The sequence below is a fragment of the Haemaphysalis longicornis genome, unplaced genomic scaffold (assembly GCF_048455015.1).
Source record: "Haemaphysalis longicornis isolate Haplotype H1 unplaced genomic scaffold, Haemaphysalis longicornis Haplotype H1 scaffold_1, whole genome shotgun sequence".
Taxonomy (NCBI): Eukaryota; Metazoa; Arthropoda; class Arachnida; order Ixodida; family Ixodidae; genus Haemaphysalis; species Haemaphysalis longicornis.
The window spans coordinates 18598335-18612082 of record NW_027526203.1 but is presented as its reverse complement, the minus strand read 5'-3'; the positions used below and the strand labels follow the sequence as shown (position 1 = coordinate 18612082).

The 13748-nt window shown below is 45.5% G+C and overlaps 1 protein-coding gene across 1 annotated transcript in view; it reads left to right on the top strand.

Annotated features, from left to right (window-relative positions):
* Positions 1 to 13063, top strand: part of LOC144175395 (peroxiredoxin-6-like) — a 65063-nt gene extending 52000 nt beyond the window's left edge. The window contains exons 3-6 of the mRNA XM_077704477.1: positions 306 to 449; positions 5538 to 5611; positions 10036 to 10108; positions 12782 to 13063. Coding sequence (XP_077560603.1) covers positions 306 to 449; positions 5538 to 5611; positions 10036 to 10108; positions 12782 to 12907 — 417 coding nt within the window. The 3' untranslated portion in view covers positions 12908 to 13063. The remainder of the gene's footprint in view (positions 1 to 305; positions 450 to 5537; positions 5612 to 10035; positions 10109 to 12781) is intronic.
* Positions 13064 to 13748: the final 685 nt, after the last annotated feature.

The following is a 13748-nucleotide window of genomic DNA, read 5'->3' as shown; positions in this document are numbered from 1 at the left end:
TATAATGAAATAAATTTTGTAAGGAATTTGTCTAATTGTCTAAATATTTGTCTAATTGCGGTTTGGCTTCATACTTTGGTGGTGTGGGATTGGACGCTAGCTGTGGACTTTAACAGAATTGAAGTGGAATTTGTAAGTTTGGATTTTGGACTTGGGAGGGTGGATTTTGGGCTTTGACTTTGACTTAGGTTGCAAGGGAGCAAGCTTCCCATTTTAACCATCTCTCTCATAGGAAACGGGCTTTGATTTTTAAAGTAAACGCGTACAGTGATCTGACTGCTGCATTTGGTGTTGCCTTCTCGCAGGACATCGAAGCCTTTGGTGAGCTTCCAGACGGGCCCTTCCCTTATCCAATCATTGCCGACGAGAAGCGCGAGATCGCCGTTAAGCTGGGTATGTTGGACCCTGTCGAGAAGGACAAGGAGGGGCTTCCCCTCACGTGCCGTGCGGTGAGTTATGCGCCCCAACTCCAATTTCTGTCAGGGAAGGGAGGGAGCATTTATCACAACGTATCTGTATCTGTAGAGCGCACCTTGGTGGCTCTCCCTCTCATCGAAGGTGTGACATAACCAATTGTGAGTTCGTAAATGGACAATGTTATGTGCTGACGCCATGGCATAAGAATGTGCGCCACCTGAAATGCGATTGTGATTGTGGTACTATGGCGTGGAAGCGCCTTGTGAAACGGACTTTATACCATCATGTTCTTAGACCACCCGACTCCATTGTCTGCAAAGACGCTCCAACTTTTCCGCATTTAGTATGGCTTTCCCTCGATAAATCCAGTCCCCTCACTCCGTAAGCAACACTGCAACGCCCTGCACCTTGTATCACATGGTGTGGGAGTGCCAGCTTAACCCCTCACTTTCCCCGATATCTAATCCCTCGATTGAGCAGTGGGAGGAGCCTCGAAGAGCAGCTTCGGCTGATCCACCGAGCTGAGGCGGCTGGACGCTCCAACGGGGTCCTGAACTGAGGAAACCGCCCGCTTGACTCCTCTCATTAAATAAAGTTTATTCTCTCTCCAAGCCAGGGTGCAAAAGCTCAGCTCAATCGAACATCAACGGATGATAAAAAAAGTACGGATTCCACGTCGAAGCTACACCTGAGGTGTGAGGGGAGGTGCTGTGGGGGGGCTACATATTAATTTAGGCAGCCTGGGGAATCCTTTAAGTGCTTCGAAATCGCGACCACAATGAGGAAAATGGCGATCGCGGCCGGGATTGAAACCACATATAAGGCTATGCAAAGTGTCTGAGCCATTGAGCCAGCCTGGTGGGGGTAAATGCCTGATTAGCTGACCTGCAAACAAAAACGAGATTTTTCGTTTGAAAAAGTAACATTTCCTGATTTTCTACTCGTAGTGTGAATCGGCACTCGGCACTTGCTGAAAGTAGTCATCTCTTCGAGTATTTCGTTGCATAGGCTGAAGGGGGAACTTTTTTCATATATCTATTTCCATTACTTGGAACTTCATGTTTATTTTTAACCTTGCGACTAAGCTTTCTGAGTACAGTTCCTGAAGCATTTACAGCTCTTTTCGCAGATCAGGACAGGGCGATGTCATCTATAAATCTGAAGGGGCTCACATATTCTCTATTCACTTGTATCCCTGATTTCTCCCAAACAAGCTTCCTAAAGAGCCGCTCTGAACATGCTGTAAATAGCCTCCATGAGAGGTGTCTCCTTGTATGACCTAATCTTAGGTTTACCACGTGAAACAAAGCGAAGTTTACAGTGAAGCTGTACACAGCTACACTCCGGTAGTGGTCGATGTCCGTCCATCTACGTGTCGTGTGGACACGGAAAATATTTGTTTCCAGTTTCTCGGGAATGCAGTGTAGCTCTCCGTCTAATGCAGTTGTCTTGGGAAAAACACACCTAAAGCTAAAATTGGTCGCTAAGACGACTCTATTATTAACTTGTCACAATTATTTCACAGTGAAGTTGTAGGCGTTGCACAATTCTCATCTGCTGTCAATACATGGCCTTCTATGGAGGAAGCATGGTTACATAAAATGTCAGTAAGTCTGGTTTTATCGAACGTTCCTGAGACTAATTACGGTATATGACAATTACCCTGTAACGTATTCACAAAGGATATCAAGTAAAACACCACGCCGACCACGCCTCCCCCCCCCCCCCCCGAAACAGCGACGTCACAGCGTGGCGTCACCTCCTCTTCGTGCGCAACTTCATGAGACGTGGATTTTTTTTTCCTCGTTTTAGGCGGCGGCCGATGGTTTCGCTCCGTGCGCGAGGCTGGGCATGCGGCGCTGGGGAGCTGACGCATATGTGGTAGAAGTTAAAGGCCCAACCATATGCAGCGCACTTTCGGGGTTTTCTCGCGTGGCGACGCGAGCTGACGCGCGAGCAACGCCGATGTCTACGCTCGCCAGATATCGGCGTCGACGCAGCGCGAGAAAGCAGCGGAAAGCGGGCAGCAGCGGTCGGGATTCACGTCCTTCTTGTGCTTTGGGGTCGGATCCTTTCAGCAGAAGAGAATCAATTTCTTCTAAACTTGCGGTTATCGGCTGCCTTGAGGCAAATTACAAGCTATTTCTGTTCAAAAGCGCTCATTCATTTGTAGCTTAATTGTTTGGCTTTCATCGGGGAGATCGGGTATTTGCGACAGCTTTTTTTAGTTAAATAAGGGAGCTCTGGCTACGCCCCGTGTAATATTAGCATGATAGGGCTTGGCTGCAAGATTCGTGCGTGACGACCAAGCCTTATCAACTCGAGAATGCTAGCGGCGCATGCCATTCTATTCGTTGCTACCATGGCTTGTGTAGGGGAGACCGAGGTTTTGCGATGGCTTTTCTTGACTCAAATAAGGGGGCTGTGGTTAGATCGCTTGTAGTAATAGCATAACTGTTCTCGGATCTAAGATGGGTGCGTAAGAAACAAGCGTTTCCACGGCTCAAATCTCTCAAATACAACCAAAGCAAATTGCTCTACAATATTCGTTGGCAGCCTCTGTTAGGGTACCAAATTCTTGGGGCCCGCCTCGTCTTCTGGCGTGGTCGAGCTTTTTGTTCTTTATTGCCGGTCATTTATAAATAAACACACACGCTACAGACAAGAAAAGGTACCAGCAACGAAACCTGGTACAAAACATACAATGCATAAGCGGTGGGGCGCTTGGGTGCTGGCGTTTTGTTTTTAAAGTCCATGGTTCGAATCTTGGCGAAACGTCGTTTTTTTTTTTCATCGGCTTTTTTTTTTCAAGTGAAACAAAGGGGCCTAGAGTACCTTGCCGTTTCACCTACAAGTGACGTTCGACGGTAACCTCAGTATCAAGGCAGCCCCGAAATTTGCTTTGCTCACACTTTGAATTCATGAAGCTGCTGTCGGTATATAACATGAAGGTTAAATCAAGTAGTAAGTAAAGTTGTGCTAAGTGCGTCTTCGTTCAACATCCTATCATATTTTGTTCATATTTGACGGTAATGACACAATTATAAAAACGGATCAATACTCTCGCTGATGTTAACAACAGATGAACGACCGCCGCACGCGTGTGCTTTCGACCGATTGGGAGCAAACGCTTTGCGCTTCGGTACGGAATGCAAAAGACCACCCAAGATCAAAAAAACATTTTCGTCTTCACTGTAATGATCGAGAGTGTTCGCTTTCAGGAACGTAAACAATAACCACATGTACGTGAAATAGCGTCCGCCTGCGGGCGCACATAGATCGAGCACCGCGCCCAGCGCTAGCTTAACTTGGAACAGGATGGAAGACGAGCATCTGCAGGCGCAAAGAAGTGCGGTGAGGGAGAAGCGAGAACAGGTATGCAAAGGTTTACTTCGTGCTTCAGCTTCATCGACTGCCGCAAAGCAGCGCGACCACGAAACACCAAAACAAATTTTTGTCTTCACTTTCATGAGAGTGTTTGCTTTCCGAAACGTATAGGTACGAAATGTTAAAGCCCTTACCACATTGACGCGAAAGCACGCGTCGCGCGAGCGTCGGCGTCGTGCGGCGGCAGCGCGCAGACACGCAGGCCCAGGGCGAGTAACCTCATGATACCGGCGAAGTCACGCGCCATCCACCGCGTCGGTGCGCTGCTGGACACGTTTATATTAAACATGCCATTAGTTGAAGTCCTTTACGAGCAGTTATTGTCGATTGTTGTACTGCGATGTTATCAAGACCCTAGCCTTATGAAAAGAAATATTTGCGGCCAAATGTTGACATCCTGCGAAATGTAGTTCAAGCCATTACCGTCAAATCTGAACAAAATAAGATAGTATGATGAACGAACACGCACTTATCACAACTTTACTTGCTACTTGATTTAACCTTGATGTTATGTACCGACTTTAAAAGGGTTGAGAGTTGGGCGAGTTGGTAATGACGCATCTCGAAAAACAAACTCCGCGCAAATTAACGGGGACAAGGACAAATGAAGACGGCACAAGCGCAGCGCGCAAATTAACAGAAACAAGAACACATGAAGACGGCGCAAGCGCAGCTTGTGCCGTCTTCATGTGTTTTTGCCTTGTTGCCCCGTTCATGTGTTGCCCCACTGCAACCAAAAGGGAATCGGGTTAACAGTCCCGAACCCGGCTACGGAGATCGGTCCTTCGGGACCCAGTGCGGCAACGCAAACCAGCTCGTAGACGCCGATGGGAGCCCCGGGAAGAGTTTTCTTTTCTCTGTAGGGAGATCGAGTCGCTGAAATGGGTTCACCCCGAGATAGGGGCGGTGGCTCCGTAGAGCAGTGCGGCTCTTGCGCTGTCCGGAGCGCTCCTGTCGGCCCTCGAAAACCCGAGTGAGGGAGTGTGATTTTCGTGCCGGACCGTACCCACATCCGCAGCAGGTCTCCAAGGTGAACAGCCTCTAGTCGATAGACTAATGTAGGTAAGGGAAGTCGGCAAAACGGATCCGTAACCTTGGGAAAAGGATTGGCTCTGAGGGCTGAGCCGGTCGGGCTGGGGTCCAGAAGCAGGACGGGCACTGCACCCGGACCGGCGTGGTCGGCGTGGTCTTTTACGGGATATGCTTTGTGAATACGCTACCCGGTAAGGTGGCCCTACATTGCACAGTTTCATCTACTTTTCGTAGTTACATTGTTCACAGGGAAGTTGTATATATTGAGGAGTTTTCATCTGCTTTTAATACTTGTTCTTCTCAGGGAGGGGAACATAGAGACCCATGTTTGTCCCCTAGAATGAAACTCTGGTTGTTTTATGTTTCACTGTGCCAATTAACTAGCAAGTATGCTCAACAGCAAATAAAATGCAGACGTGCTTTATTTGATGCATAGATGCGTCGATTGAAGTGAAACATAACAGAGCTTCACTGCTGACCCATTTTTTTATATTGGAGCGTCCTTTTTAAAAGAGGACAGAATATAGGTATATACATCATGTTCATTGTAGTAAGAGCATCTGTTCAAGGGGTGTATGCACTCACATTATGGTCCTCTTTAATTTTGTACTATCCTAACTCTCAATGTGGTAATTTCTGCAAAATTTGTGCTGTATACCGGACGGTGTTTCCTTTGTAAATAATAATGCGTGTCTCTGCAGGTGTTTATCATTGGCCCTGACAAGAAGATGAAGCTCTCCATGCTGTACCCTGCTACAACTGGACGGAACTTCGAGTAAGTATGCTGTGCCATTAAAGTATCTGCGTACTCTTATCTGTAACTGTGTTAAACACTTCAACCTCTGGCATATTTCATTATGAAATTTATAATGTCTACGTTTTGCTCATTTGTGGTGGTGCAATGTGTGTTTGGTGAATTTTTGTAAATTATCACATTAAAGGGTACAAAAAAACTGCGCTTCCAGGACAAGACCACTGCAAAAGGGACAGGACCAGAGCAGCTCCTGTCCTGTTTTCAGTGATCTTGTCTTTTTTGAGCTATTTTTTCTACTCTTAAAATGCAGTACCAACTAGCCCAACAAGATACTGTACTAAGCTTTATCCCATTAAACATGTTTTTGGTTATCTCTTAGCTTTGTTATCTGCATCCAGCACTACCAGTGTCGCGTTGTATAGCCAGAAATACGTAAACATTTTACAGCCAATTGGGAAGCTTCTGTGCAATCGCCGAAACCTTTAATTAGCGTGCGGGAGCAGTGACTTTTTCGTGCTTCAGTGTCATATAACGGAGCCAAGGTACGAACAGGTGGAGGCTAATTGCATGCTCAGAAAGTTCAGGCGGGAATTATTGTCTGCTAGACTGTTCCTTTCTAAGAACGTCACTTCGTATGAGCACACTGCAAACGAGCTGGGAGCGTGAGTTGCAGCAACCAATCGAGGAAATGAAATTTAAAAAAGACGCCAATTATACCCGGTCTTGCAACTATCTGAAGAACAATGATTGCTCATTTGTTACTTCCTCGCGGAAATGTATTTTCATGAGTAGACGGGGCACTTATGAACCATATGAGCTGAAATATTGATCATCGGAACATAATACATGAGTAAAACCTTTCCCTCACTCACACTGCCTGTTCGTTTTGAGTGTGCTCATATGGGATGACGTTTTTAGGAAGGAATAGCCTAGCGGATGATAATCGCAGCTAAGCGGGCTTTCTGAGCATGCGACTAGCCTCAACTTGTTCGCAACTTGGATCTCTCATTTCGCGCTGGCGTACCGAAAAGTCACGGCTCCCGCACCCTAGTTTAAGATTTGGGCGGCTGTACAAGATGTCGCATACATGTAAGATCTCCTGAAGTACAGGATAGCCCCTGTATACAGAGAACACCTGGCATCATTCTCAGCCGTGAGGCATGCGGATTTGAAGTTTAGTTTTATGCTGTCTCAGACTTCTGACACTTAGCGTGGTTCCTGTTATATCATTTGTTGTTATTCTTTCTTTTATACCTGCAGTGCTTTCATTGCTAATATGTGGACTTGGATTGTCGTCTCTCCTAATCCAGCGAGGATTGTGGTGAAAGGAAAATTGAATTTTTGAAGCATTGTTATGCGAAAATTATCTGTAATGGAGTAGAAGAAACGTGTTGAGATTGTAAATATTAACGTGTTGGATTAAGCAAATCTGTCTGCAATCTGCATTTACCTTGCCGACCCATTTATTGGTGTAGAGCTTTGGATGAGTGCAGTGTGTAGACCAGTCTGCTGCTTTACCTCTCCCATTTGTAATGTCTGCTGTTGGTGTGCCTCTTCGCCGATTGCCTGTAGGAGCGACAGGAGGGGTGGAAGTGCAGGGGTTTTTGGGTTTCAGCAATACTGATGTTCGCCAACAGCTATGCAAGGAATGCTTTGCAGATCAACGCTGCTTATTACGCTCAATGCATGTTTACTTGCCTCACTCTTGTTATTTTGGAGCCATGTCGTGTGTCGTACCACTGCGCTCAGTTGTGGCCACGATGGCTCATCAGGGTGTTGATATCTTTGACGGCGAGAGCCATATTGGCAATGCTTTTCTGTATCCTCAATAACAGTGGTACAGGTTCCAGCGCTCTCCTTTGCGGCAAAGGAAATGAGGGGAGGGAGCTGCTCGTCATAAACCTACATGTTCGGGCGGGTCCGGTAGAGCTGCAAAATGGCTGCCTTGTCTACAGACCATGTGCACTCGCTATGTGAGGGCCGCGTGATAATGTGGCATACTACTTACAAAAATAAGCATTAGTAATATTTTATGATTATTACAGTGCACAAAAATGTGCAGGCAGAGGTTCCAAAGTGAACCCTGTAATTTACATTGTGTTGACATGATGACCACGTAACCGGGAATGTAGCGACTGCTAGGCCGAAAGCTTAGTCGGCTGTATGTTCATATCACTGCACAAACTTATGGATCTCTGCTTAGGGTGTAATTGCCAAATGTGATTGGCACTCTTGCGATTACCTTGAACATGCAGCTTACAGTACCAAAGGCATAGTGTAATAGGCTCATTGTGATGTGGGGAACGTTTTATATTTAGCTCATGCGAATGTAAAAAAAAATTCTATCAGGCTTGCCTTTAACAATGGAATTAAAGATCTTTTGCATGGACACAGCACCGTTAGCAATACAAGCTTTTCAAATTCTTGCGAATCAATGAGTCCTTTGTTGAATGTTAAAAGCTCGACCGAGGTGTAAAAAAAGAACCTTCTTGGGCCTGATTTGCTTGTATAGACCTTTATGACCAAGCGGGGCACCCATGGGTGGAATTGTGGCAAGCGATGGGGCACGGTGCACAATTTGAATAAAATTATTCCCACTTATAGTATCGCTGATTGGAAAATGTTGCGTTCGCATCGCCTAATGCCACAGCACCTACAATACTCAAATCGCATGACAAACCTCACCATAGACTGACTTTGCCCCCTTGATGGGGGTAATAGGATATTAATGCAGATTGGGGGTGAGAAAATGGCAGCGGCTGCTTTAAAGGGGCCATTGAAGGGAATGTCTCACTTCTGCTCGTGTCTGTATTCCACACATCGCCTCAAATAAACGTACTTTTTGTCATGTATCTAAACTGATGAAGCAGGATTTTAATTTGTAATGCTGGATAGAAAAAATATCATGCGTAGTCTGCTATGGGCACAACAACCACAGCAGTGAAGTAGAACTAGGCTCAAAGTGCTGGCAATGTGCTTGGACGATGTCCAAGATTTAATAGTTCATTTTTTGGCAACTTACAGTTGTACGTCTTATTTTTCTTCAAGGGAGACTGTTAGCTATACTGGCAACGAGCATATGTGCTGGGATGTAGTTCCTATCATTTTTTTAGGATTGTCCACAGCAATTTCGGTTTCGCCTCCTTGCAACAACATGCTTGGCTTCCGACGTTATCTTTCGTCGGGCATTCTTATGTTGCCGGATGAAGATGGGTCGGATCAACTTGGAAGCACGGCGTAATGTAACAAATCTTGTGTGAAGGAAAGTTTGACATCCACCTAAATGCAGCCATGCGGCTACAAATGAAAGCTATACAGCTTTCTCTGAAACTTCGCAGTTGGAGAAGAATTCGTCCTGGTCCAGGATGAACTTTCCTTCACAGAAACCTACTCCACCTTGGGGATTTCCCCTAAATCTGGTCGTGTAACAAATATTGCACCATTCAGTGCGAAATGATGAACTAATATCACATATTGGCCGAATGCCTTTTACGTCACTAGGGACACTGAACTACAAGGTGTTTTGTCAGCACATTCGGAGCTCTCCTGGCTCGTCTCTAGTGCGTAACAGCACTACAGCGTTGCAATAAAACTCGTATGCGGAAAAGTGTGTGAAAGCCGTATGGAAAACAGTACCTCAATAAAGAAAAAAAGAACTGATCACAAAGTAAAAAAAAACTCCGCCCAGGATTCAAACGTGCATACGGCTCTAAATCACTGAGCCACAAGAACAGTGGGGCTGCCATGGAAAAACCGGTATATCAAGCTGAGGCCACCCTTCAAGTGGTACACTGCTGTTTACTTATTGGATTGTAGCATAATGCTTTGGCAGCAAGCTACGCTCTAGCTTCCAGAAAAAGCTAATCACCAACTATGTTACACAAGGGGCAAAAAACGATTGAAAACGTGTGCTTGTCCGGCATACCGCAAGTTTACCATGCGCAAAGTGTGCTTCTGGTATCTTGGTTTTACGTTTGAATTTCTTATTACCTACATAAACTTCAGAAACTATTTTCCTGCCCTTCGCGTACACCCAAGGAAGTAGTCTTTCGTTGTGAATCAATGTACCTACGTTCTTTGCAGGATGCAGTCATTGTAGTGGCCAGAAAAGGTTTCTGTTCTTAGCGGCGAGGTGCTTCTGTATCTATTATTATTAGCAGAAAACGGGAATCTGGGAAACAAATTGGTGGTGCTTCAAAAGCAGCATGGACTGCATATATGCGGGCTAGAATCTCCGGGAACGATAATATTGAATGAAGTCTAGTGCGCTACGTTTTGCAGTGAGAGTAGACAGTGTTCTCATTGGGGTTGTAGAACGTGTTTTTGGATGCCCTTCACGCTGGTGTCTGCCTGCGCTATGGTTATCACGAGCATCAAGAGTTACATTATTACACGCAGTATTCCACAGCTAAACACTAACCCATTTTTAATATTTCGCAATCCAGCGAGGTCCTCCGTGCTACTGACTCCCTCCTGGTGACAGAGACCAGGAAGGTGGCAACTCCCGCTGGTTGGAAGGTAAGTGTGCCTGAGGCTCTTTTTTCTTAAAACAGCTAACCTGTTGTTCTGTTACGCTTACCTTGGTGAGAAAAATAAATGGGTTAGTAAAATAAATGAAGTCCTCAATTATCGAAATTTTTGTAATGAGGGCTGGTCTGTCACGGTGTGCTCAAGTCACGATTCTGCTATTAAACGATTGTTGTGACATGTTTGGTTTGTCTTGTCCAACTGAGGATGTGCTATTTATGACTGGTGACAATTCCAATGGTATGTTATTAAATCTGATTTAATGGATGGAGTGTGATTTGGTACAAGTATTAGAATGCTTTGCATTACCCGTGTTGTATTTTGTTATAAAGGGTCGTGGAGGATTTGGGTGGCTGGAAGGAAGTTGTGTATAGCCCTTTTGCATTGTCAAATACTGCTTGTGTTCTAATGTGTACACGAGCGGGCAGTGTCATAAGGCTCTAGCGTGACAAGGTCAAGAAAATATCGGTGGGCTTTGAATCTTTAGTATAGTGATGCTGCCAACTTGGAAAGGGCCACCGACTTAGCTAAGCTAAAAGGAGAATTCATTTATTTTAGACTTATGGTTGAGCTACGTTACGGCTACCCTTTAGTGGTTGCTTTGTTGTATTTTGTCGTGTACACATCTCTGCACCTTATGACATAACGTTGAAACATAACATTGAAAAAGAGACACATCTCTGCACCTTATGACATAACGTTGAAACATAACATTGAAAAAGAGATGAGAGTTGTAAACTTTGTCTAGTTGCTTTACAAGATTGAAGCCTACACTTCACAGGCACATCTAAGTGTTTCCCACCCGCATACCAGGGATTTTTGAACGAGAAAAGGGAATTGGACAGTGTTATTAACTTCGTACTGTTCTCCCTGCTTATTTGCCGACATCGGCTATGATACCCGCATTTCCGCGCCCAGAGGGCTAAATTTAGCGGGCTGCTAGCATGTGTGACTTAAACTGTGGACTCACAAAATTTCACTATCAGTTGTGAAATTGGTGAAAATCACGTTTTGTACTCTGCGATATCACGCAACATATTGCCAATCAGTATGACGTCATTACGGTAGTTGGTATGACTGCCGTGAATATCTGATGGTGTTTTTCCCCTGCTGATTGTTAGAAACTAAGGTGCTACTCTTCTGCCCAATAGTGGAATTATATATTATATAAGTCAGGGGTATGTATCGGCTCCAGAGTGGCGCCTGTGCTTAGTAACATTTTTCTGGGTTGGCTTGACAGAGCCTTGGAACAAGACTTTGAGGGGATCGCACAACATGTATTCAGATATGTGGATGACTATTTAGTGTTCGTGGACCGTGCGCATTTTCTCCGGACTATGATCGATGTATCCAAACTGTTTGAACAAAGGGGAAAAGGCTTGACTTTCACATCTGAAGTTCCAAAAAGGATGTATTGCAATCTATATACCTGTCTTTGCAGTTTCAGAAGGACCATGTTTGCTGGTCTTATCTCCCGCGATCTATAAAACCGTTGTTAAATTTTCATTCTGCACACTGAAAAATTCTAAAAACGGGTTGGCCACTTCCTATCTCCGCGTAGCAATAAACAAGTCATGTGCGCATGTCGTGCAAGCAGCTTTTCTGCGCCAAGTTGCCAGATTGGAAGCGGCAGGCTTTCCGCGCCTGGCTCTTGCTTCTGTGCCGCAAAGACTATTTCATCGCTTGAAGCGAGAACAAAACACTGGCCAGGAGGCGGGAGCACCACTTTCAGTTAGGAGAAAACGGTTCGCCGTAATTCCCTATCTACATGCTGTTTCGCACCGCCTCAAAAATATTGCCGGGCAGCACGACGTGAATGTCGTCTTTCACGCGTCAGGCTGGGCAGTGTGTGTGCCAGCTTTGATAGAAAGGTGCAGGGTGGAGGAGCGGCCCGTGGTGATTAGTACTCCATGAAGCACGAAAAGTGGTTCATAAATGCATCTGCGGAGTTGTGTACGCCATCCCGTTGCTTCCATGCGGGGGCCAGTATATAGGCCAGACGGGGCGGTGCTTAAATGTCCGATTGAGAGAACATGCTGGATCTCAAGGGAGTGCCGTCCTCACACCTGTCCCGACACTGCAAGGAATGCGGTTGTGCTCCCGACTTTGAAAAACGGTCGTGGTGATGACAAGCAGAAGCCAGCGCACGAGGAAAACTGCGGAAGCGTACAGAATTATAAAAAGCGGTGACACGTGCGTGAGCCACCCATCTATCGCACTAATAGATGAGGAAGTAGATTTCCTAGACAAGTCGTATGTGTAACTGCGTACGTGATATGTGTGTGACCCGTGTATGATTTCATAATTGTTTAATATCTTCTTAGTTGCTTAAATAACACGTGTTCTTCCAATAAAATTTCAGTTGCTAGACAGCGCGTGCGTCGTCTATACTTTTCTTCGTGTGTTGTTTCCAGTCACACTGACCACCATGAACTGACAGTATTGGTTTGTCGAACGACATTAGGGTGTATTTCCCCATGCGCTGAATAATTTAAAGGACTTCGCTTGATAAGGTTGTGGATCTTCTATTGATTTTTTTCTATACATTTCGCAGAGTAAATTTAATTTCCTTCCCGCTATCGTAATCTTTAATGAAAATTTGAAGGTAATCATGGCTGCAGTTTCTTACATTTTGTCGAACTGCCTTACTTGCACATTTTGCAGAAAGGGACTCCCTGCATGGTCCTGCCATCAGTTACAGAGGAGGAAATTCCCAAGCTGTTCCCCACGGGTATCAAGCAGTACGATGTACCTTCCGGGAAGAAGTACCTTCGCACCACCATGGATTGAGCAATGGCTGTGCGAAGACACACCAGGTGGCGGCTTTATCCCGGATCCCTGTGCTTCCTACATGCAGCTCACATGCTTATGACGGTGCGGCAGTTTCCTGTTTAAATGAAACGTTTATTATGTATACTTTAATAAAGTACATTTTTTGACCACTGCTCTCAATCTGCAGATTGCGATGGGTCAGTTCTGAATTAGAAATCCGGCTCGAAATTTGATTTTATAATTGAGCAGAAAATGAGTTTTTGTGAGGTGGAGATTCTATCTCTTGAAGCAGAAGGACACTTTTCTGCTTAAAAAGGGGGTGGGCTTCATAGCTTTGGTGTAAATCTTGCAGAAAAGTGATATGCTTGTCGTGTTCATACTTGGCTTTGGTCTCTCTACTGCGGCGCTCACCTCGACACTCCATTTTGCCAGATAAGGCTGCTGAGGTCTTTTCTATAAAGGGTGATCCGTGTGCTGAAGAATTACAACACGGCCAGGTAGGCCCTACCTACAGGCCTGCTAGGTAGGGTCTAAATTGAAGACTTTAAGTTCCTTCCCCACAGTGAGCTTGTCCTGGCATCAAAGTACTTGAGGTCACGCAGGGAGTCTACATATGTCTTTCCCCCGAATATTCATTCCCACGATTGAAATGTCTGCAGACCACGGCGGGGATGTGGTGGCCGAGGTGTTGTGCCCAAGGATGTGGTTTCGATCCCGGCTGTGGTGGCTGCTTTTGTGATGAAGGCGAAAAGGAAAAACGCCCCTGTGTAAGAGATTTCGGCGCACATTAAAGATCCCTAGCAGGCCAAAATTAATTCTGAGCCCTCCACTACGGTGCGTCTCATCTCCGGCGTTGCAT